At 36.4% G+C, this 23,498-nt stretch overlaps 3 protein-coding genes and 1 non-coding gene across 5 annotated transcripts; 1 reads left to right on the top strand and 3 right to left on the bottom strand.

Annotated features, from left to right (window-relative positions):
- Positions 1–147: 147 nt before the first annotated feature.
- Positions 148–232, bottom strand: TRNAM-CAU. The gene is given in 2 exon segments: positions 148–183; positions 195–232. It is a non-coding gene; the product is annotated as a tRNA-Met (tRNA).
- Positions 233–860: 628 nt separating this feature from the next.
- Positions 861–3,531, bottom strand: LOC111442284. The gene is made up of 5 exons (XM_023079620.1): positions 3,379–3,531; positions 3,168–3,288; positions 2,592–2,862; positions 2,385–2,507; positions 861–1,091 (listed from the first exon to the last, which is right to left on the bottom strand). The coding sequence occupies exons 1-5, from the start codon at positions 3,456–3,458 to the stop codon at positions 970–972; spliced, it is 717 nt and encodes a 238-aa protein (XP_022935388.1). The 5' UTR covers positions 3,459–3,531; the 3' UTR covers positions 861–969.
- A 1,420-nt stretch (positions 3,532–4,951) lies between these two features.
- LOC111442249 (cellulose synthase-like protein D1) lies at positions 4,952–11,474 on the top strand. The gene is made up of 6 exons (XM_023079565.1): positions 4,952–5,649; positions 6,402–6,831; positions 7,680–8,060; positions 8,257–8,632; positions 9,482–9,884; positions 10,032–11,474. Exons 1-6 carry the CDS (start codon positions 5,045–5,047, stop codon positions 10,972–10,974), a joined length of 3,138 nt encoding a protein of 1,045 aa, XP_022935333.1. The 5' UTR covers positions 4,952–5,044; the 3' UTR covers positions 10,975–11,474.
- On the bottom strand, positions 9,803–22,921 carry LOC111442256 (chromosome transmission fidelity protein 18 homolog). 2 transcript variants are annotated; one of them, XM_023079587.1, is made up of 24 exons: positions 22,250–22,921; positions 22,001–22,062; positions 21,408–21,545; positions 20,993–21,268; positions 20,289–20,375; positions 19,758–19,859; positions 19,559–19,624; positions 18,141–18,242; positions 17,992–18,053; positions 17,365–17,409; positions 16,820–16,893; positions 16,675–16,742; positions 16,009–16,077; positions 15,809–15,909; positions 15,646–15,727; positions 15,453–15,531; positions 15,245–15,332; positions 15,004–15,157; positions 14,374–14,565; positions 14,226–14,285; positions 12,847–13,142; positions 12,028–12,133; positions 11,755–11,848; positions 9,803–9,890 (listed from the first exon to the last, which is right to left on the bottom strand). In XM_023079587.1, the coding sequence occupies exons 1-23, from the start codon at positions 22,803–22,805 to the stop codon at positions 11,795–11,797; spliced, it is 2,919 nt and encodes a 972-aa protein (XP_022935355.1). In that variant the 5' UTR covers positions 22,806–22,921; the 3' UTR covers positions 9,803–9,890; positions 11,755–11,794. The 2 variants fall into 2 exon arrangements, with proteins under 2 accessions (XP_022935355.1, XP_022935346.1); XM_023079578.1 differs by lacking the exon at positions 9,803–9,890 and having other exon boundaries at positions 11,593–11,848.
- Positions 22,922–23,498: the final 577 nt, after the last annotated feature.

Here is a 23,498-nt window from a genome sequence, read left to right as displayed (position 1 = left end):
GGGGGGGGGGGGGGGCAAAGTGTTTGCAATCAGCCGCTGCAAGTATCAAGGGCCTTGAGTATAATGGCCCATCAATATGTGGGCCTTGTAGAAGCCCACTGGACTCTATCGAAGGAGAACGCAAAATGGGAAAAGAAAAAATGTTATTGGGGTGAGAGAGGCTCGAACTCTCGACCTCAGGATAACTCTTAAGCTATGAGACCTACGCGCTAGCCAACTGCGCCACCACCCCTTGATGGGACAAGCAACTTTATTTTGAAATAAATAATTAGCGTGGTACGATAAATTTAGTTATTTGGTTTTTTTTTTAATTATTTAAACTTTTATCGTTTAAAAAGTTTTAATTTAATCTTATACAATTAAAATTTAGAATATTACTTTTTTCTTAGATAATATATATTCTTTCCTTTTAAAATTTCAAACTCAATTTAGTTTGTTTCCGGCATGAAAATATGTATGTTTTTAAATTTTATTCGTTAAAATGTGACAATCGAGAGATTCAAATATCCAACATCTCAGTCCAATGTGTATATTAATCCGTTAAAATATATCATATATTCAATTTATATGCTTCTCATGGAATACAAAATTAAATTTTTTTTTTACTTATTTATAAATTCTCTTTCATATATCAATTATACAAAACTATCGATTAACAATTTCTCAGTTGAACGTGTATGTCTTAATTAATTAAAATATATCATACGTTTAATTTATATGCTTTTCATCAAATACAAAATTAATTTTTTTTTTTTATAAATTCTATCTAATATATCAATTATATACAAAACTATCGATTGAGAAAAGAAATCAACAAAATGATAATAAATTCAACCTACCGAGGTGATCTAACACGAATCGAAGAAAATTTTATAGAGAATCTAAGACAATGATTAGAAGCAAAATGACAAAAATAGTCTAGAAAAAAGAGAATATTTACAGCGTGAAGAGGATGAAGCGCCAAGAAACTCAATGCCATTCTATTCCTCCAAGCGTAGTAGACCCAACTCCTTCCCATACTTCACCAAGCCCAACCTCTTCGCTGTCAACACCCTCCATGTCGCAGTCCCACCACCCACCGCCACTTGCATCTGCACAGTTGGCAAAAACAAGAAGTTACCATGAATCGGAAGGTTAATAAAACAGTTTAAACCGAAGAAATTACCATACATAATGGTAAATATGTAGTTTTATTCTTTAAACTTTAAATTTAAAAAACTATTTTTTTTTTACCTCCAACCTTATTTGGTCTCTCAATTTTAAAATTTATATCTATCTATTTGATTGTAAATCTTTAAATGGTATTTAATGGGTTCTAATAAGTTTTTGAATTTCTTATTTCAACATTTCTCAAAATACAAGAATAAATTTAAACATAAATTTAATCATATAAATCAAATTATTTTAAAAAAATTTAAATATATAACTAATCTAAATCTAAAATTGAAAACTTAAAAGAATCTATTACATTAAGAATCTATTAAATACTTTTAAAAATTTACAAACTAATGGACATAGACATAAAAGTTTGGAACTAAACTCGTGAACAATAAGTTTAGTATGCATAGTTGTTGGTTACTTGCTAAGTTTCTAAACAAATTTAATTTAGTTTATGTAAATAATCACCGCTAGCAAATATTGTCCTCTTTCAGACTTCCTCTCAAGACTTTAAAACACATCTCTAGGGGAAGGTTTCCTCTTTCGGACTTCCTCTCAGGGCTTTAAAACACATACGATTTGTTCTCATCTTCAACCAATGTGGGACATCACAATCCACCCTCCTTTGGGGCCCAGCATCCTCATTAGCTCTCTTTCCTTCCTCCCATTGATGGGGGACCGCACCCAAATCTACCCCCCTTTGGAGCCCAACGTCCTTACTGGCACATCGCATCGTGTCTTCCCCCTTTAGGAGGGAAGGTTTCCACACCCTTATAAATGGCGGTTTGTTCTTTTCCCCAACCAATGTGGGACATCACAATTCATCCCTCTTCGGGGCCCAGCTTCCTCACTGGCACTCTTTCCTTCCTCTAATCTATGTGGGACCACCCCCAAATCCACCCCGAAGCCCAACGTCCTTACTGGCACACCGCCTCGTGTCTACCCCCTTTGGGGAACAGCGAGAAAGCTGACACACTGTCCAGTGTTTGACTGTGATACCATTTGTAATGGCTCAAGCCCACCGCTGGTAGATATTGTCCTTTTTGGGCTTCCCCTCAAGATTTTAAAACGCGTCTGCTGGAGGAAGATTTCCACACTCTGGTAAATGGTGGTTTATTCTCCTCCCCAACCAATATGGGACATCACCGTTTAAAATCCGAGCAAAAGCGGAAGGAGGCAATTCATATGAGAAACAAAAGCATATTAAGAAGATGGCAAATACTTACAGTGATTGTAGAGAGGTTTTGGTTTTATGTTTCTGATATCATGAACCGCCTCCCTTCTCTTTTTCTCGGGTTTTGGGTCGCCTCCAAGAACTACCACATTCTTCTTCCTCGCTTGGCCCTCACCTGATGGTAAAAGTTAACAAAGTTCAAGTATCATCAGCCATTCAAACACAAAATCTTCATAGCTTACGAGAGTAAGCCAATTACATGGGGTAGTGGAAGCAAAGCCTTCACTTAATATCTTTCTTTTCCTCGATTCTAGCATATCATCTGTACTGAAGATATCTGCTTCACTAGCACCGCTTAAAACTGAACTTTGACTTTGGTTTGGTTCAGAACGCTTGAACTCTTCAAAAAGCACCTTTGAAATAGCCGATTCTGTCTGGGAATCCGTCTCATAATGAATTCCAATCGGTTTATTCATGGAGCTATTTGCATCCCTTGGACCCTGCAATGAGGAGAAGGGCGTGGACTTCCCCTGTGTATAAAGAACGGAATCAATGGCTTTCCTAACACTCTAAATTTGATTTTCCACTTTTTCCCCTTTGTATTTCGCATTATACACATGAAATTAAAGATTCATCAATAAATAGTGTTTTAAAGCCGGATAAAAAGAAAGAAGAAGAAACCAAATCGTCAACGAAGCTAAAATCACCATCGAATTTCATCGATCGTCTTCTCATTTTGATTTTCTACGTCCGATCGAAAAATCAGACCTAAATAAACGCAATCTAAAACTCCAATTGACAGGTAGACAGAAAAAACTGAGGCAAAACTCGTTACCTTCACCGTCCTCTGCAGTACGAAAGATTCCGGCAGTTTTCGATCGAGGAATTCCGAGAGCGACAAATGCGAGCTCTTCTTAATAGATTTGCTTTGGGAAACTTCATTCGAACTCTTGAAACTGTTTCGAACCAGAAATTAAAAACGTACAACAAATTAATAAACACATAAAGTCGAGAGAGAAAAAATAGAATCATGACCGATAGATTACGGATTTGAAGAACAGGAGCGGAAAGACGATGAAATTGAACGCTGGCCGAAAACCCTAATCAAAGGACGCTCGTTGTTCATTTGCTCGAACTTGAAGTGTCGGAAAATTTTAGGAGGACGGATTTTAAAATTCCCTCTCCCTCTTTCGTATATGTAGTCTTTTCCCGCCACGAATTTTGAAAGCACCGTTTTCGTAAACATTGTAATTCGTTTAAATAACTATTTACTGTTTTTTTTTTCTTTTTTTTTTTTAATTTTAAAAAATAAAAACTTGAAGTATTATTTATACGTTTTAATTCTTACAAATAAAAAAAACAAATCTTTATCAATTTTTTTAAGAAAACATTTGAATTTATAATCCATTTCTAAATTTTAAAAATGTTATTTTATTTCTAAAAAATTAGGTTAAATTTTGGAAACATAAAAAATAAATAAATAAATAAATCCGACAACAAAACAAGTAAGCTCATGTATGAATATAATATTTTTAAGCTTACTTTAAAAAAATAAAATAAAAGTAAGACTAAATCGTTTGAAGCCCTTTTTATATATATATTTATTGTTAATTTAGTATAAATAAATTTTTAAAATTTCAATTTTAATAAATAAATTTTTAAAATTTCAATTTTGTGTTGAGAAGTCTAATTTGTATGACATTTTTTTTAATTCATAAAATATTAGATAAAATTTTGAATTTTGCCTTAAAAAAAACATAAAATTGGAATTTATTAATCCATTAATCATTTTTTTTAACTACAGAGATTGATTAGATATTTAATTTAACATTTTATTTAAATATTGTAGTTGTTGAATTATGTTTTTTTTTTAAATAAAAATTTGTAGTTTTATTGGACCTTTTTCTTCCTTCTATATATTTAAAAATTGAACTTATAAATACTTTATTTTCGCCCATAATTTTTTTTATTTATTATCTTTCTTTTAACATTCTAAAAATTAAAAAAATAATAATAATTTAATTTAGAATTTAAATGTATTTTAAAAAAAGGTTGAATATTTACTAAAAAAGAAAACAATTATAATTTTAAAATACATTAAAAAAAACAAAATAATTATAAAAAAGGGCTTTTAAACTAATAATAATATGTATTTAAACCTTTAAAAGGATGCAAAACACACTTCAGATTAAAAAAAAATTAGTGCATATAATTTTGATAAAATAATTTAATATCTGGAATTTTAAACCATAAAAATTATGTAACAATTTATTTATATACTTTAAAATTGGCAGATGGATGAAAAGTGTTGGAAATAAATATAAAATGGAGAATTAAATTAATTTTCTTGTGAAAATAATTAGAATATTAAAAAGTGATTAAAAATAAATAAATAAAATTTGTAAAATGGAGAGAGACAGAGGGAGAGACAGAGAGAGGCGAGGCTTGAAAAAAGGGAACAAAGAAGAAGCTAAAAATAGGGGGAAAATTCTTCACCGTTCAAGTGAGTCTCAAACGGATTCAGCCTCTTCCTCCTTCCTCACTTCGATCACAAAATCCAACGTCCTCGATTGCTTCTTCCACACTTACGGATCGCCGATTTTCATGCTCTAAGTGCTTTTGGAATCTGTTGCATTGAAATTTGACGCGATGAAGCGTTTCTGATTGAATTATAACCAGAAAAACAGGAACAGATAGAATCGATATATATAAATGGCGACTTTGAGCCCGAGGAAGACGCTTACGAATTCACCGTCTTCTTCAGGACGACCACCACAGGCGGTGAAGGTTTCTCGCCGGACGTCAAGTGGACGATTCGTAAGTCTATCTCGCGACGACGATTTAGACATGTCAGGCGACTATTCCGGTCAGACTGATTACATAAACTACACTGTATTAATGCCTCCGACGCCTGATAATCAGCCAGGCGGAGGAACGGGTACAGATTCCAAATCGGACGGTACTGCTACGACTCGATTCGGATCTGAGGCTCGAGGATTGATTAGGCGAGTCGGAGATTCGGATCCGAACGGTGGAGGCGGCGATGGTGATGCCGCGAAGGATAGGAGAATGTCGGTGATGAAATCGTCGAACAATAAATCGATGCTGTTGCGAAGCCAAACGTCTGATTTCGATCACAACCGCTGGTTGTTCGAAACAAAAGGAAGATACGGAATCGGAAATGCGTACTGGCAGGATGGAGAACAGGATCAAGGCTATGTTTCGGAAGGGATGAGCATGGCGGATTTCATGGACAATCCATGGAGGCCGCTCACGAGGAAAGTTAAAGTCCCGCCAGCTATTCTGAGCCCCTACAGGTACCAAATCATTACTATGCTTGATTAGTTAGAAATTTCATTAACTTTACCAACTTTACCACTAGAAGTGAAATTTCTAGAGGATCTCATGTCATTGTGAAGGATAGAGGATCTCATATCATTGTGAAGGAGGAGAGATGCCTAACATGGAATCAAAGTCATGTCCTTAATTTAGTCATATCAATAGTTAGAATAAAGAAGTTGTAAACCTCGAAAGTATAATCAAAAGTGACTAAAATGTCGAACAAATGGTGTATTTTTATTCGAAGGCTCGAGAAAGGGTCGAGTCTCGATTAAGGGTTAAGGGGAGGCTGTTCGAGGGCTCCATAGCCCTGAGGGGAGACTCTATGATGTACTTTGTTCGAGGGGAGGATTGTTGGAGATTGTTTAGAATAATGATGCGTTCGAACAAAGAGAGTCAAAAGTGACTCAAATGTCGAACAAAAGGTGTATTTTATTCGAAGGCTTGAGAAAGGGTCGAGTCTCGACTAAGGGGAGGTTGTTCGATGGTTCCATAGCCCTCGGGGGAGGCTCTATAATATACTTTGTTGGAGGGGTGAATTATTGAGAATTGTTGGAAGGGAGTCCCGACTAATTGAGGGAGAGAGTTTAGGGTCAAAATAGACCATATCACAAAAGTGATATCTAAATTTATGATTAAAATTTCATAATATTTATATATTATCAGTTGCAGTTTTTAATTTTTTTTTTCATTTTTATTTATAATGTAATAATTATTTGCTTGAAATTAGGCTCTTGGTGTTCATTCGAATGGTAGTATTGGCATTCTTTCTTGCATGGCGAATCCGAAACCCAAACCCTGACGCAGTGTGGCTATGGGGAATGTCTATTGTTTGTGAGGTGTGGTTTGCTTTCTCATGGCTTTTGGATATTCTTCCAAAGCTCAACCCTATAAACCGAGCCACCGACCTCGCTGCGCTTCGAGAAAAGTTCGATAAGCCGACTCCGACCAACCCGTCTGGGCGGTCCGACCTTCCCGGAGTCGACGTGTTTGTGTCCACTGCCGACCCAGAGAAGGAACCGCCACTCGTCACGGCTAACACTATTCTCTCAATCTTGGCCGTTGATTACCCTGTGGAAAAGCTGTCGTGCTACATTTCGGACGATGGTGGCGCCATACTTTCGTTTGAAGCCATGGCGGAGGCTGTTAGGTTTGCGGAGGTTCTGTTTCCTAATTTGAAATGAATTGCATGCTATCGTTTTCTTTATTGGTCTTTAATCTAGAATTTATGGTGAGTGGATTTAGAAATTATTTTAGAATATATAAAAATTAGTTTAAATAAGTTTTAGTGACGGTATAACAATTTAAGCTCATCTAGCCGATATTGTCTACTTCGGTTTATTATGTATCGCTGTCAACTTTACGGTTTTAACATACCTCTGTTGGAGAGAGGTTTTCACGCTCTTATAAAAACGGTTCCATTCTCTTCTTCAATTAATGTGGGATCTAACAATCCACTCCTTGGTGCCAGTGTGCACACGGCCTAGTGTTTGGCTCTGGTACCATTGTTAAATTTCACATTGGTTGGAGAAGAGAATAAAGCATTCTTATATTTTATAGGGTGTGAAAACCCTCTCTCGAACAGACGCCTAAAACCATGGGCCTGAAGGCAATACGTAACGGGTCTCTCTAACAGACCGTAAAACCATGGGCCTGAAGGCAATACGTAACGGGTCTCCCTAACAGACCGTAAAATCATGGGCCTGAAGGCAATACGTAACGGGTCTCCCTAACAGACCGTAAAATCATGGGCTTGAAGGCAATACGTAACGGGTCTCCCTAACAGACGCGTAAAATCATGGGCCTGAAGGCAATACGTAACGGGTCTCCCTAACAGATGCGTAAAACCATGGGCCTGAAGACAATACGTAACGGGTCGAAGCAGACAATATCAACTAGTGGTGTGCTTGGACTATTATTTATTTATTTATTTTTGGTTGAATTAAATGATTAAAGAGTAGTTTTAGGGATTTTGATGAGAAATGGGTGTGATTTTGATGAGAAACAGGTATGGGTACCGTTTTGCCGAAAGCACAACATAGAACCCAGAAATCCAGACAGTTACTTCAACATAAAAACGGATCCAACCAAGAACAAGAAGCGGCGGGATTTTGTGAAGGACCGCCGGTGGATAAAGAGAGAGTACGACGAGTTTAAGGTCAGAATCAACGGGCTACCGGAAGGCATTAAAAAGAGGAGTGATATGTACAACTCCAGGGAGGAGGCCAAGGAGAAAAAACTGGCTCGAGATAAGAACGGCGGTGAGACACCGGCCGAGCCAGTCAAGGTCACCAAGGCCACCTGGATGGCCGACGGCACCCACTGGCCTGGAACTTGGCTTAATGCAACCGCCGACCACTCCAAGGGCGACCACGCTGGCATTTTGCAGGTTCTTAATTTTTATAATAATAATAAGTAATGAGTTTGAAATATAATAATTTATAAAGACTAAATAAATATTTTGGAGTTTTCTAAATCAAAATCAAAGTAAAATTTAAATTTCATATTTACCTTTATCACAATTTCATTTAAAAAATGTATATGTATTTATAAAATTAATTTATGTTTTTCTTGAAATTGTACAGGTAATGACAAAGGTACCAGAAAACGACCCAGTTATGGGGGGTCCAGATGAGAACAAATTGGACTTCACAGGAATTGACATAAGAATTCCAATGTTTGCATACGTGTCACGTGAGAAACGGCCTGGTTATGACCACAACAAGAAGGCTGGAGCCATGAATGCCATGGTTCGAGCCTCGGCAGTGCTATCAAATGGGCCTTTTATTCTCAATTTGGATTGTGACCATTATTTCTACAACTGTCAAGCTATAAGAGAGGGAATGTGCTTCATGATGGATCGAGGTGGCGACAGGATTTGTTACATTCAATTCCCTCAGAGATTTGAAGGCATCGATCCCTCTGATCGTTATGCCAACCACAACACTGTCTTCTTTGATGGTAAGCCCTTAATTCAGTCTATGAAGAATTTTACAAGCTTGGTTCATTTTATTGACAATTTTTTTTTTGTTTGATTCTATACTCTTAAAAAGTGTTTTTGAAATGTTTTACTATCGATCATCCAAAAATTTAATTTCCAGTAAACACGTTTTAAAAGCCTTGAGGCGAAAGCTGAAAGGGAAAACCCAAAAAAGGATAATATCTGCTAGTGGTGGGTTTAGGCTGTTACAAATGGTATCAGAGTCTCAGATGATGTGCCAATGAGGAGGTTGAGCTCCAAAGAAGGGTGGACACAAGGCGGTGTGCCAACAAGGACGTTGAGTCTTGAAGGGGGTGGATTGAGGAATCCTACATCGATTGGAGAAGGGAACAAGTACCAGTGAGGACGCTGGATCTCGAAGGGGGTGGATTGTGAGAGAAAAACTCAAAAAGGACAATATCCGCTAGTGGTGGGTTTAGGCTGTTACAAATGGTATCAGAGTCCCAGACGATGTGCCAACGAGGAGGTTGAGCTCCGAAGGAGGGTGGACGACGCTGAGCCCTAAAGGGGGTGGATTGAGGAATCTTACACCGATTGAAGGGAACAAATGCTAGTGAGGATACTAGGTCTCAAAGGAGGTGGATTGTGAGATCCTACGTCGGTTGAGGAGGAGAACGAGACATTCTTTATAAAGATGTGGAAACCTCTTCCTAATAGACACGTTTAAAAATCTTAAAGAGTAAAGCCGGAAAAAAAAAGTCTAAAAAGGACAGTACCAAGACTTAAATTAATGCCAGTTGATGTCACTCCATTTGAGTAAAGGCTTCAACGTTTGCTTTTGTGTTTCTTACTAATTGGGCACTAAACAGGAAATATGAGGGCATTGGATGGTCTTCAAGGCCCAGTGTATGTGGGAACTGGTTGCATGTTCAGGCGATATGCACTGTATGGCTTCAACCCACCGAGAGCAAACGAATACACAGGCATGTTTGGGCAAGTCAAATCCGCAGCCAGAACTAATTATCAACCTCAGTCTGAGGAAGATGATTCTGACTCTCACCCTTTGACGGATCACCCTGACTTGGACCTCCCTAAGAAGTTTGGAAGCTCTACCATATTTACAGACTCCATCCCTGTAGCCGAGTTCCAAGGCCGCCCCCTCGCCGATCACGTCTCTGTCAAGAACGGTCGACCCCCCGGTACCCTGCTCATGCCTCGTCCACCTCTTGATGCCCAAACTGTAGCTGAAGCAGTTGCTGTTATCTCATGTTGGTAAGACTGCAATGCCATATTCTAATTAGCGACAAGTCATGAGATTATATATATATATATATATATATATATATATATATATATATATATATATACATATATATCGATATCGATATAGATCTAACAACTAGTTTTTTGGGAGTGCAGGTACGAGGACAAGACCGAATGGGGCGAAAGAATTGGGTGGATTTACGGGTCAGTGACAGAGGATGTGGTGACTGGTTACCGAATGCACAATCGAGGGTGGCGGTCAGTTTATTGTATCACCAAGCGCGATGCCTTTCGGGGCACTGCACCAATCAACCTCACAGATCGTCTTCACCAAGTGCTTCGATGGGCTACCGGCTCAGTCGAAATCTTCTTCTCTAAAAACAATGCTTTTCTAGGAAGCAAACGCCTCAAATTCCTTCAACGTGTAGCCTATCTAAACGTTGGCATTTACCCATTCACTTCCCTTTTCTTGGTCGTGTACTGCTTTCTCCCAGCACTTTCCCTCTTCTCAGGACACTTCATAGTACAAGGCTTAAACGTTGCATTTCTCAGCTATCTTCTCATCATCACTGTTTGCCTTTGCCTTCTATCCCTCCTTGAAGTAAAATGGTCAGGCATTGCCTTAGAAGAATGGTGGAGAAATGAACAATTTTGGGTCATTGGTGGAACCAGTGCCCATCTTGCTGCAGTTATTCAGGGACTTCTTAAAGTCGTAGCTGGGATCGAAATCTCCTTCACTCTTACGTCGAAATCAGCCGGAGACGACGAAGACGACATTTACGCCGATCTTTACCTCGTCAAATGGACGAGTCTCTTTATAATGCCGCTTACAATTATAATTGTCAACATCATTGCAGTTGTAATTGGCTTCTCAAGGACTGTTTACAGTGTGATTCCTCAATGGAGCAAGCTGTTTGGTGGTCTGTTCTTTAGCTTTTGGGTGCTGGCTCATATGTACCCATTTGCCAAAGGGTTGATGGGCAGAAGAGGAAGGCTCCCAACCATTGTGTATGTCTGGTCAGGGCTGCTTTCAATCACTGTTTCTTTGCTATGGATTTCTGTCAGTCCACCTGACAGTGCTTCTGATGGAAGCAATTAGGTATGATCTTCTTTCATTCAATTTTAATCAATCGGGATGTCAAGAAGCTCATAACCATGGTTCGCCCCTTCTAATTTATGAGGGTTTTTCCAGACCCAGGGGATTGAATCAAATCATAGTACAAAAAGCTATTAGGATTGTGTTCATTTGATTTGTTTGTGTGTTTGTTTGTTTCTCCTTTCAATATTCTTCCCACATTCTTCCCACATTCTTCTAGTATTATCCAGTAATACTACAAGACAAGTGATGATCTATGTTCGTGACAAAGGTACAATTGTATTATGTACATTAGTGTACTGGTTTAGCTGGAGCTTTTGTATTCATAGATGTTTTGATCTATGATGTAAATTTTTTCGAAGATACGTTTTAGATCCAGACATGAAAAATTATTACTCGAATGTGCTCGAGGGAACAAATACTAGAGTCTTCTCTTATCAACTTTAGGTTTGTACTCATGTTTTGTAATATTCTAAAGGATGTGTATCATTTTTTTGTCCGAATATCTAATGGCTCCAGAAACTATTCTCCTACGTTTAAAGTATCGATTTAGGACCGTTTTGGAATAACTTTGTAAGTGCTTTAAAAAGAGTGTCTTTAAGGCTTATTCCTAGAGAAATATGTCAAAAAGGAATAAAAGGATCAATTGAAGTTAACTATCATAGTAAAAGCAGAGGATATGTACCAATTCAAGGAATCTAAGCACTTAACTAGGGAACCTGCAGGATATAGTAATTGATATATAGAAGTAAACAACATGAACATTTATGCAAAAACTGATACCAGAAAATAGCCTCTCGACATATGATGAGCAAGTAATTCGTCATAGCAGAAACTCGCGAACCCGAACCGGTCTCTTTATTGCATTCGTAAAACCCTACACACGAAAAACGCATGGCAGCAACAGTTGAAGATGGAATGAAAATTTCAAAAACTTCCATCCAAAGGAATATTTGTAAAGTATATTTGCTTAACACAATGCTCTCAACTTGAAATGAAAGACCAAATTTCCAGATATCACTGGGAATATTATCATACTTAGGCAATAATTGTTACCTCGTTAAATTTAAATAGAAACGGACGTAGATCTCTCTCCAATGTAATTTCCTTCTTGTCAATGGAATCAGTGTTTTGGGAGCCTTTACCACCTGATTTTCGAAACCTAATTTCAAAAATTAAACAGGTTAAGATCATGATAGACAGCCAAGAACTTCAAAGAAACATAAACGTAATACTAATACAAAATAAGTTAAAATATTATTTTGGTCCTGATACTTTAGAACATGTTTTAGTCCCTACTACTAGTTTATGGTAGACGTTTAGTGAAATAAACAAAGTCCCTATACTTTAGAACGTGTTCTGTTTTAGTCCCTACTACTACTACAAACTAAACAGGTTAAGATCATGGTAGAACGTATTTCAAATGTCAAAATTCAGTATCTATGCTTTCAATAAATCTAATTTAGTCCCTACTACTAGTTTATGGTAGACGTTTCCAAAAAAAAAAGTCAAGTCTCTATTAGCCTAATGTAAGCATATAATGTGTTTTCTTGAATGAAAATTATTATTATTTTATCAATTTCGACGAAAATTAACTTCAAGCTACCATCTAAAGTAATTTTAAGATTTATATAGAGTACAAGAACTGAATTTAGACATCTATACTCTAAAATAGAAAAAGAATCAGATGAGATCAAAATCATATTCTAACCTCTAATATATATATATCATAAACCCCCATTACTACAAACAATTATAAGAGAATTTACTTGCATGAATTAGGAAAAGAAATTGGAAGTTAGAAAAGCATGAATTAAGTTTTCTTTGAAACATAACTTAGAAGATTTGAAGAAGAAACAGAAGACATTAATATACCTATCAAAGAAACTTGAGGAACCCAAAGCGGATTTTTTCTGGGCTCCAGAGGACTTTGTACTAACACTTGGAGCAGAATTCCCATTGGAAGCTGAAGTTGGGTGACTTGGACGGTGCTGTGCCGAATAAGATTTTCGGTCGTCTACCTTGTTTTTAGCCGATAAGGCTGCAGGATCAGTTTTCATGAGTCCACCTCTTAAAGGTTTGTCCATGGAGCCTTCGTGGTTTACCTTCTTGGCCTCTGATATATGCTCCAATTTGCCATAGCTCCCTTGGAAAATTTTTTGATTCTCAACCTATGCATACAATAGATAAGGCAATAGATCAGTTTCAAAATGCTGATCACTAAGGACAAAGTTTTATGATGAAAACTTATACAAGAATTTCAAAAAAGAATCTTGGACTTGAAAGAAACTATTGAAGAAAATGCTTTTGAGTTATATTTGCTGGTTAAAATAACTAAACAGTCCTTGTTTTGCAGGTTTTTCTTTTTTATAAGAAACCTTAATGAAAAAAATACAAGGGGATTCAAAATCAAGCTCTAAAAAAAGGAGTCGTTAATAGCTACAAAAAGGGAATCCAAGCCAAAAGAACGAGGAAATAACGCGGAGGCTACTAAATGAAACCTCTTGTTGGAAAGAAAGTAAAGACGAGGAAATAACACGCATAAAAGCTTATCTCCCACCCAAAGGTCCTACCAAAAAGAAACTTTCGAACCATCCCCAATAGAGCATCAGACGAATATCTCCGGTAGTTAGTCTATTACCATCAGCCGCCGGTGGGAGAGAGAAGTTTGAGATAAGCTTCATTGTCGAGATGGAAAGAGCTCGGAGGACAAACTGAGAAAAGGAAGCAAGAAGAGGTAACTTTCCAAAGATTTTTGTTAAGGCCTTAGGGCTCTCCACTCGAGGTCCACTCAAAAGGGTGAGGGCCATATCTACCACTCTATACCTTAGAGTGTCAGATTCTATGAAGAAACGCCACAAACAATTCGCCAAAAGAGCCTCATTGCATAACCTCATGCTCCCTCTACCAAAGCCTCTAAGCTCAACAAGTTTTGTCGCCAACTCCCACTTAACCAAATGAGAACCACCCCCCTCCCACAAGAAGTTCCTAATCAAGCTCTCAAACCTCTTACTCACTGAAACCGAGATCCTATAAACTAACAAGAAAAAACCTAGGAATGTCATTAGGAATCCATTTCCAAGTAAATTGTCAATGTATGAAGGAAACACTGCTGAAAAAATAAAGAAATATGTACATTAAAGTATAATATACTATTTAAACAATATAATCAGGTTAGTAAATGTAAGGGAGAAAGTCAAAGATAATAAAATTTTCAGTGAACAATTCTGAATACGTCGAATAAATTATCTTACCTCATGAATCAACAATTGCTTCATGGGTAATGGAAGTACATTATGACAGCTTTCATAGCCCTGAATGGTGGAAACAAAAAAACTTAGACCAAGAGCCATAGAGTAACATTAAAACAAGCCACCAAGAGAGCATGACAACAACTCAAACCTTAAAACAAACAAAACCATCTATGGGTGGATCCAAAGCAAGAACTGAACCATCTAAAGTTGCTTCATGTCTGGTGTTATTGAGACGGGGATCGGATTTTATTTGTTTATACGAGATAGCATAAGACACCATGACGCTAACCAACTGAGTGAGGTTATCTTTCTCTTTTTCCGATAGCAGGTGCATGGCCATCTGTAAAAGTGGGTCACATGTTACCCGAAAGTAATAGCAATGAAGAAAAACATAAAGTACTATCAAAAGTTAAAAGATAGAATTGTTATCTACTTATTTTGTTGTTTTCTAATTGTTTGCTCTCATGTGGAATTTGTAATTTTTTTAGCATTAGTCTCCTATTACTTCACTGAAAAGTTTTGTCTCTTGTTTCAAGAAGAATATTAAAGAAAAGAAAAAATTCAAAAAGGACATCCTAAGAGGAACAAATACAAGATCCCCAGTAAAGGCTACAGAAATCAGCACAAAAGGAAGAATGGAAAAGGTTCCAATTTGTCAGCAAAATCATTGGAATATTTTGTTGTAGAAGAAATAGAATGCCAATGTTGAGAAAAAGGAAAAACAAACATAGTTGGGCAGAAAATATAGAATGTGGGGACAAAAAAATTCAGCAATTACCGGTCGAAGAGTTCGGGGTGATATAATATGCAATAAAGGAGAAACCAAGTCTTCCACCAATGTCTTAGAGTTTATGTGCCTTGAAATAATTGGAGGAACTTTGCAAAGCCAAGACCTCAAATTGTCCGTCTTTTCCAATAACAGTGCCCGACATCTGAGAGCACATGAAGTTTAACCACCGTTACTTTGAAAGAACAAAGAATCTTACATTTGAATCATTATTAAGTAGACTCAAGGACACCTTTGGTTAGATTTTGGCCATTCAATATTCGGTCTTTGAACTTGGGCCACCAGCCGATGTACGGTAATTATACAAGAAGGTCGATAAACTATAAAGATTTAAAGTGAAAAAAGAAAAAGAAGTTAGACAAATAATTTAAACGGCTAAAATTTTGCGTTGCGTTAAAATTTTTTTAAAAAAGAATCGATAGATGCTGAAAGTTCTTCACCATTAAGGTTCATATGATGTGTCTGCATAGCATACTGGCCCATAAGATCTGAAATTCCAAGCATTTCAAGGCATTTGACCTTAAATAACATTGCTTTTGTCAGAAATCATCTTGGTAGTTGCAGAAAAATAGGAAGAGAAGTTTTTTTTTTTTTTTTTAAAAAAAACTAAATGTGAAGAACTTCTTAACTTACAGTCTTTTGCATCACTGGATCATGATAATTAAGTTGCAAAATATTTTCATGAATCCCATCCAAAATCAAATCGTAGTCACCACTGCATATTCAGGGGCAAAAAGTTAGAACATGCTCTAAACATGGCATCAAAATAACAGGGTGAAAGAATTTCAATACTCACCGATATGATAAAAGCGAGTACAGATGTTCCATTTTATCACACACGTTCCTGAATTTACCGCCCGATCTACTCTGAAGCTTCATTTTTCTTGTATAAAAAATCTAAACAAGATAAATACTGTCAAGTACAGTACAGACAGTGAATTAAATTAAAGAGGCCATTGCCCAAAACAAAATATGGGATCATTTGATGGCCATTACCTCTTTCCAAACGTCAAAGACACTTTTAGACATATCCTTTTGTCCAACCACTTGAGAACCAATCTCCACCTGATGTCATAAAGACATAAAAAGACAAACCATAAATTCATCCGGCCAAAGTTGAAATTTTTTGCTGAATATTGGAACCTTATTAACCAGAGAAAAAATACAATAGAATTACTACTGCAAGACCAACAATCTAATCTTAATCTTCAACCTGGCCTAAAAATGAAAACTTGTCAAGTTGAAGCACTGAACTCAACCTCGTCTCAATTAAACAAAAGGAACAAGCCACGAGAATCATACTGAAGTCTAATTGGATAAATGGCTTTTTGATTTTGCCCAAGAATTGAAGATTACTTTAATCCTATGTCGCTATGTAATGGTTATCATTTTTGCTGAAACATCGCTATGTAATGGTTAACATCCCAAGAACAATTTCTACCCCTATTCATAATTTCCAACTCAACCATGAAAAGATTGCACTCAGATTGAACCATCATACTCAACCTTAGCTCGTAAAAAATAACAACCCATAAGGGAGGATCATGAAGAAGTCTTGCTGCATTAGGTTAAAAAAGAGCAATCCATAACAGAGAATAATCTTGTTGGATTAAGAGTTAAAAAGAACAATTCATAATGGAAGACGAAATATAAATATCTTACAGCCGAAAGGGTTTCTTTCTTCTTGTAGAGAAACTGAAGAGTGTTAAGACAAGAGCGAATGTCACATTCTGTAAAATAACAAAGAACACGAAAGATGAATAAAATGGTTGGAAAACTGATTTTTTAAAAACAAAATGTATTTCACCTGTATACTGTGCAAGGGCAGATAACGCCGCAGAATTTGCTCTCATTCCCTCTTGGTTACATATGTACTTGAGTCTAAAATAACAAAGTTTAACAAATGAACAAAAAACTGCGCAACTATAATAAAAATGTGTCGATAATAAAGGCAACGGAAATATCATAACAATTGTGTGATAAGATTTCAAAAGATGAGATTTTTTACAGACAAGAATTTGTGTGAAGGGTTAAAAATCGATGGCATAACACAATTATCAAATAGAAAAAAAATTACAAGATGAAATGATTTGCACTTATTAACAAGCATCACATGCACCACAGCTCAAAAACCAGTAACCACCATCTAAGTAAACTATTATGAAAAATAAAGATGGCAGGCATTTGAAATTTTTAAACAATTAAATACTTCACATTGTTGTTGAATAATAAATTGGGTAGATTTACTCATGATAAAAAAAATTAAAACCAAGCCTGTTTGAATACTTTAATCCAATATTACTATTAGAGAATCACATCTGGAAATATAGAATAATTAGGAAATTATTATACCTGCTGACTATTCGATTAACTGTTGGCTGAACAAATACATGAACCCTGAAATAAAGGAGTGTTGATCCATACTGTTCAAATGCGTAGAGTAGGAAAAGAAAAGGATAGATAAACAAATAAAGGTAGAAGAACATTATCAATCACTTAAAGGCTAAGAATACTATGCCTCCTTTCTTTTTCTTTAATAGGAAAGTTTCAATAACCAGGTCATAAGATCTTAATTGTACGTTGTAAGAATTTTGTAAGTGTCAATCTAGGCATAAATAACAACCTTTTTTATTATATAGGTAAGCAAAATAAATAAATAGATGGATTATAAATCTCAGTCTCACTAATCCAGGCATGAATGAACAGGAAAGTCCTAATTCTGTACATTTGAACGCTATATACAAAGACAAGGGACGTCAAGATTGCAACTTCTAAATCCATCAAAGAAAAATTACTCCTTTACATAAAAATATAATGCCATTTGTCCACTTATGCATTCTCTCACCAACAATCCGACAAATAAATCAGTACATTTCATGTTTAAGTTAGGTGAAGATGACAAAGATAACAAAATCGTACCAGTATTATGTGTAAACACAGATGCCTTTTAAGGCTAAAAAATTACATTGAAGGACTTACTTAGCCATCAAACGTAATGACCTCAAGGCAGGTGCATATAGGTCGTTGCATATACATATTACCTGTACATTAACATTTAAGTATATGATTAAACAGAACTACATGTTAAGGGGAGGGAAGGGGCAATAGAAAGAACAACTGTGTCTCACAGGTCTAGATAAAGAAGCGCCTCTTCGCCCTTTTTGGGAGGATCTCTTGCCTAACTGGTCTTTAGAACCATTTTCCTTCTCGGCCTTTTTATCAGCAGAGACCTGTATAAAAATAGATGTAGTGGTAATATATAAGAAGATTATTCATTCAAAGTGACTTGGAAAAATCAGTGCCTTTATATTGTGAGTACAAGCTCATTGCATGTTAAGGTTAATACACAAACTCTAAGTGCACAGCAAATAGGTTTCAGAAAAGAGACTCTTTATCAAGCATTTTAAGTTCAAAATTATTTTAGCAACCTATCTTTGATATCAAACAATACTGGAGAAAATAATTCATCTTCATATAACTTAAGGTATAAGTTTATATAAAAGAGTATAGCTGAGTGATAGAAAATTGAAAAGGAAACTTATGACCAATCTCCTAGAAGCCAATTAACTACAACAAGAAATACAGTACAGATACAATAATGCTAGTAATGATAATAGTATGAAATAACAATAAAAAGGGAAGGAAGATCAAGCCATGCCAAGGAGGCTACCAAAGTCTCTTCCAAATGGTATAAAGAGAATTTAAATTAAAAATGGGCATAAAATTGACGCAAAGCAAGAGCTACAAAGTGACATAGTCCACAAGCACCCAAGGGACCTTTCTTTGTTAATTGAAGACTTATTTGTTTTTCTCATGCCATAAAAGCCAATCGGAAGCTCTCGACATCTTAAAATAGCCATAAGATCTTCATCTCTCTTTTAAAAGGGTGGCCATCAAGGAGTGAGGAGAGAAGATTGTTAATTTGTTGATGTTGATGCTAGAGCCGCCTGGGGAAATGGACAGGTGTTGAAAAGATTACGAACACCCATTTATACAAAGAGCGCCCTCCTAGGGAAATGAAGTAAACAGGAAGCTTCTTTTGGATAAGGTCATGACCATGAGTAGTCACTCCTTTGATAATTTGTTTGATGGATTTGGTTTTTGTTAATGCTCTTTATTGGTGTAAATGTAAATGCCCTTTTACCAATTATGGTCTTTCCCCTCTTCTTTTAAATTGGAGAACTTTCTTGTAGTACACCAGACAATTTGGCCTTGCATCATAGATCGTCCCAATAGTTGGCATTAGCTCCATTTCCAACCAAAAACCTAAGTTTTTTTAAAGAGAGGCCTTGGATCAGGGAGAGAGAAGTAGCCTAGCCAAAAATCATGTTGAGTGTATATGTCTATGCCACTAACACCTCCCTCCATAACAATAAGAAGAAAAAAAAAACCTTTAAGCAAGATACTTCATTAGATCTCATTAGTTAGAAAATTTTATAAAATATATACAGAAAGGGAAAGGAAAAGAGAAAGGTAAGACAAAACATATAACTAAAACTGGTTTAAAAAAAACGATCTCAAGGAAATAATACGAAAATATATTTACCATCTTTATAATGACATCCACTGCACCCTTTCCATCACCGAGTGCTCCATCAATTTCATCAATTACCTGCGTCATTTGAATTGATTGTTAGAAACTTCAAATAGAGCAATACCAAACATTATCCTTTTTCTTCTTCAACTTCACTTTACAAATTTGGGTGTCAACGTGGGGGCGAAAAAAGGGAAAGACTAAGACTAACCAGACAATTTGGCCTTGCATCACCTAGGACTGAATTCATCTGAATGGCATCAAGAATCTTGGATTCAATTGTTGATGATGTCCGATCATCACTAGCATTGATCTGCATAAAAAGTTCGAACGTAGTTAAAACTAGTAGAAATATCAGAGCAAAACAAGACGAAGTAATAGATTTCATATATCCAAATACATGCATGAAATCACATAAAAAAACACAAATAAGACAAGATAACCCATTAACATTTCATCCAAGACCGAAGAAAATTAAAATAAGAAAACGTGTGTGCTGATTCCTGTCTCTTTATGACGATAACGTGATATACAAATGACATAAAGTTTTAATTACTAACATATATATTAACAAGTTAACCCTTAAGCCTTAACTAACTAGAAGATGTTGCCTTTGCATGTCAGAGATCGGAAAATAATGGCTTTGAGGCTAATCAAATATTTGCAAACAAGAACCAAAAGTATATGCCAACTTAAGAAAGAAACTTATTTGCCTTTGTCTGCACGAAAAAAAGCAACAAACCTCCACCACATGATAGCCACAGTGTTTGGCAGCTACATGAGCAAGTGTAGTTTTTCCAAGTCCTGGGGGCCCACAGAGTAAGAGGATCTGCAGTAGTAACAAGATTATTTTCTCTCAATTCACAATAAAATTGCAATATGAACCATCCCTTAAAACGTGTGAGGTAGGGATGAACCAATAATAACAATGGCTTTCAAAATCCTTAGCTTGTACAAGAAGATAAAAAAATTACAATGGATGGGATTTTAAACATACAACGAAACTGGAGGTGTAAACTACCCAAATTAAATAAGTATAGATTTATTATACAAGCTATGAGTTTCTGTTTCCTTGCTCAGACATGAAGAGTCTCCTGAGCATCTAATTAGAGAATAAAAGGGAGGTAGGGAGAAAAGCAGCTCTAAATAGAGAAAATAAGGAGAGAGAAACTTCAAAATAAATTGAAAAACATAGGATCAATTAATAAAACTGAAAACCAGTTAACCTTCCTTTTTGTTTTCTATTTAAGCAATTGGAAAAGGGGGGAAAATTGAACTACACTTGTCGGGCTTCTTGAATATCATCAAGTAGTAGCTTCAAATCATAGCACAAATCAAGACATTAATGATTTTGGTTAAAAAAAATCCAACCTTCGAAATTTCAAACCAAAACCAAGGGTCTAATTCAGCAACGTTTCAATCATCAATTTTATTTACAATGCATACCTTCTGTTCTGGTGGACTTGGAAGCCTCGTCTTCTTGCTCAATGTGTCCTGACTGCCATTTGCAATACTATTTTGTTGATCCAAGAAAGTAGAATCTTGAAAATTACCAGTCCTCCGTCCTTGAAATTTATTCTTCCTAGTAAAACTCGAGCCAGAGAGCCTATGATGCTGAGCAATGGCAGTGTGCCGCCTTAAAGAAGATAAAACTTCCTCTGATGTAGTCCTAATTTCAGATCCAAAAACACAGGAATCCCATTGTTTTAGCCATAGAAGAACCTGCATACAAGACCAATAGATAAAGTTATGATTTGAAATAAGAGAAAAGAACTACTAAAAAGATCTAAACTTCAAATAGTTTTCCGCAATACAGAAACAAGAATTCAAATGTTCAAAGACATTAAAATATAATACGTGCCTCGCGATTTGTTTGTTCATCACTAAGAAGCTCTGTAAAGGAACTAGGAGCATATTTATCCACCCAAAGTCGCTCTTGCATCACTGGTCCTTGAGGGGGACTTGGATCAAGCTGAATATCAGAACTAGCCTCCAAGGTCTATAATACAAAGATTGACTTGTCAGACAATGGTTAGGATAAACTAGAGAAAATATGGTCACAACAATGGAAGAAAGTATAATGGTCACTGGTGTAACAGTACTGTAAGCTCAAATTTACCCTTAGACTACCTTCCACACGATTTATACAAGCCAAATTGATCGAACAAAGTGACGTGATGCATGCAAGTACAACGTCTAAGACTTCATCTACCTTTTCACAATTCAAAATTACAGAGAGTAGAAAATCTCAACTGATGCAAAGAAACAATAAACCCATTTCACTATTAAATTCTTATGAGCAACTTAATTCAACTTACGAACTCTCATATGGTCAATTGTACAATATTTTCACTGAATAGCAACGTGGGGCTACTAAAACTACATAGAAAAACAAGTAATGATGGTTAATTTTGATATCTTGAGCGAGCACTGAATCTTTATGAGTTTGCATACCTTGGCCAAAGCCTCCTTCTCCGCTCTTTCCATTAAAACATTGATATTTTCTGGCATTATACCTGGAAAGCAGACATGGATAAATGATTGAAGGACCAAAAACTATGAGGGGGAAGAGATTCTACCTATGGTTATTCAATTGAGTGTCCTTGGTTTTATTTCCACCCCAATGATGAATAAATTAGCCATTTCAAGCTCAATTGTGACCAAATTGCTCAAAACTACCAATAAAAAGCTAAAAAATAGTACCTTCGTGACGCTCTTTCAAGTCCAATTTCTTGGACTCTTCCTTGTCCCCAAATCGGCCTAACTTTGCATAAACCCTCTCGTCACTATCTGGTGCCGTTATCGGCATAAAATCGCCATCGATCTCCGTTACGTACCTGAAAACCGTCTTTTCCTCCCCTACCAAACTCGTTTCTTCTTCCACCGTAGAATTCTTCTCCCTGGGCGGGGAATATCGAAGCCAAGCCTCCTCGGTCTCCACCATTGAATTCTCAGTCCTGCTTTTCTTCCCTCCTGAAGGCTCCGCATCATCCGAAACTAACTCCATCGGCGCATCGGCATCGTCCGATCTCAGTCGCTTAAGGCCATTCACTGAAGAAGATTCAGTGACCGAATTCGATGCAATACTGGATAATCTGGGCGAGTTCGATTGCGGAATCGGACTGTCCGATGGCTCTTTTTCCAGTATTTCTTCTTCGTCGTCGATTTCGGGCGGTTCAGGTTCCATGTAATCTTCATACAGATGAAAATCTTCTTCGAGAAGCTCGAGCTCGTCCGGAAAAGGAATATCCATATCCATTTAGCCGTCTCCGGCACACAGTGGTCGATCGTCTACCGATGACTGGCAAATGAGCTCAGTTCTTCGACGCCGGCGGGAGACTGAGTGGAAAATAGATTCTACACAGATTTATGGCGGGAACCGCTTCAAACGGGCGAAAATACCCGTTTTATACGGTCGGGTCAGATATGGATTGTGCCCCATATTTTTTGGTGACCATTTAGGGCTAATTATTTATTTAATTATTTTATTTTAAAAAATGTAAGGTTTTTTTTTTTTTTTTTTTTTTTAGGGTATGAATCTTAAACCTATTAGTTGCCTTTGTCAATGTGAATATTTAATAATTACGAATTAAATGTCTAAAAAAAATTATAATTTTAAATTCATTTAACGAAAACAACAGCTCAAATTAGGGAGGTTTATACACCTTTATAAACAATGTTTCATTCTACTCTCTAACCAACCTGTAATCTCACGATCCATCCTCCTTGGGGCCCAACGTCCTTGCTGGCACGTAGCCTGGTATTTAGCTCCGGTACAATTTCTAACAGGTCAAGCTCACCGTTAGCAAATATTGTCCGTTTTGATCCATTACATATTATCGTCAGTCTCGTAATTTTAAAATGTGTTTGCTATGGAGAGGTATTCAATGGATTGTGAGATCCCACGTCGATTAGAAACATGAACAAAACATTCTTTATAAGACTGTAGAAA

The sequence above is a fragment of the Cucurbita moschata genome, unplaced genomic scaffold, assembly GCF_002738365.1.
Source record: "Cucurbita moschata cultivar Rifu unplaced genomic scaffold, Cmos_1.0 Cmo_Scf00001, whole genome shotgun sequence".
Taxonomy (NCBI): Eukaryota; Viridiplantae; Streptophyta; class Magnoliopsida; order Cucurbitales; family Cucurbitaceae; genus Cucurbita; species Cucurbita moschata.
This window is presented reverse-complemented; position numbering and strand designations above follow the sequence as displayed.

Coding starts and splice junctions, on each gene's coding strand:
- LOC111442249 (XM_023079565.1), top strand. CDS start 5,045: ATGGCGACTTTGAGCCCGAGGAAGACGCTTACGAATTCACCGTCTTCT. Junction 8,633..9,481: donor CAACACTGTCTTCTTTGATG/GTAAGCCCTTAA, acceptor GGCACTAAACAG/GAAATATGAGGGCATTGGAT. Junction 9,885..10,031: donor GTTGCTGTTATCTCATGTTG/GTAAGACTGCAA, acceptor TTGGGAGTGCAG/GTACGAGGACAAGACCGAAT.
- LOC111442256 (XM_023079587.1), bottom strand. CDS start 22,805: ATGGATATGGATATTCCTTTTCCGGACGAGCTCGAGCTTCTCGAAGAA. Junction 18,054..18,140: donor GCGCTTCTTTATCTAGACCT/GTGAGACACAGT, acceptor GTTAATGTACAG/GTAATATGTATATGCAACGA. Junction 12,134..12,846: donor TCCTCAAGTTTCTTTGATAG/GTATATTAATGT, acceptor TTTTGAAATTAG/GTTTCGAAAATCAGGTGGTA.
- LOC111442284 (XM_023079620.1), bottom strand. CDS start 3,458: ATGAACAACGAGCGTCCTTTGATTAGGGTTTTCGGCCAGCGTTCAATT. Junction 2,863..3,167: donor TACTGCAGAGGACGGTGAAG/GTAACGAGTTTT, acceptor CTTTATACACAG/GGGAAGTCCACGCCCTTCTC. Junction 1,092..2,384: donor AAAACCTCTCTACAATCACT/GTAAGTATTTGC, acceptor CCAACTGTGCAG/ATGCAAGTGGCGGTGGGTGG.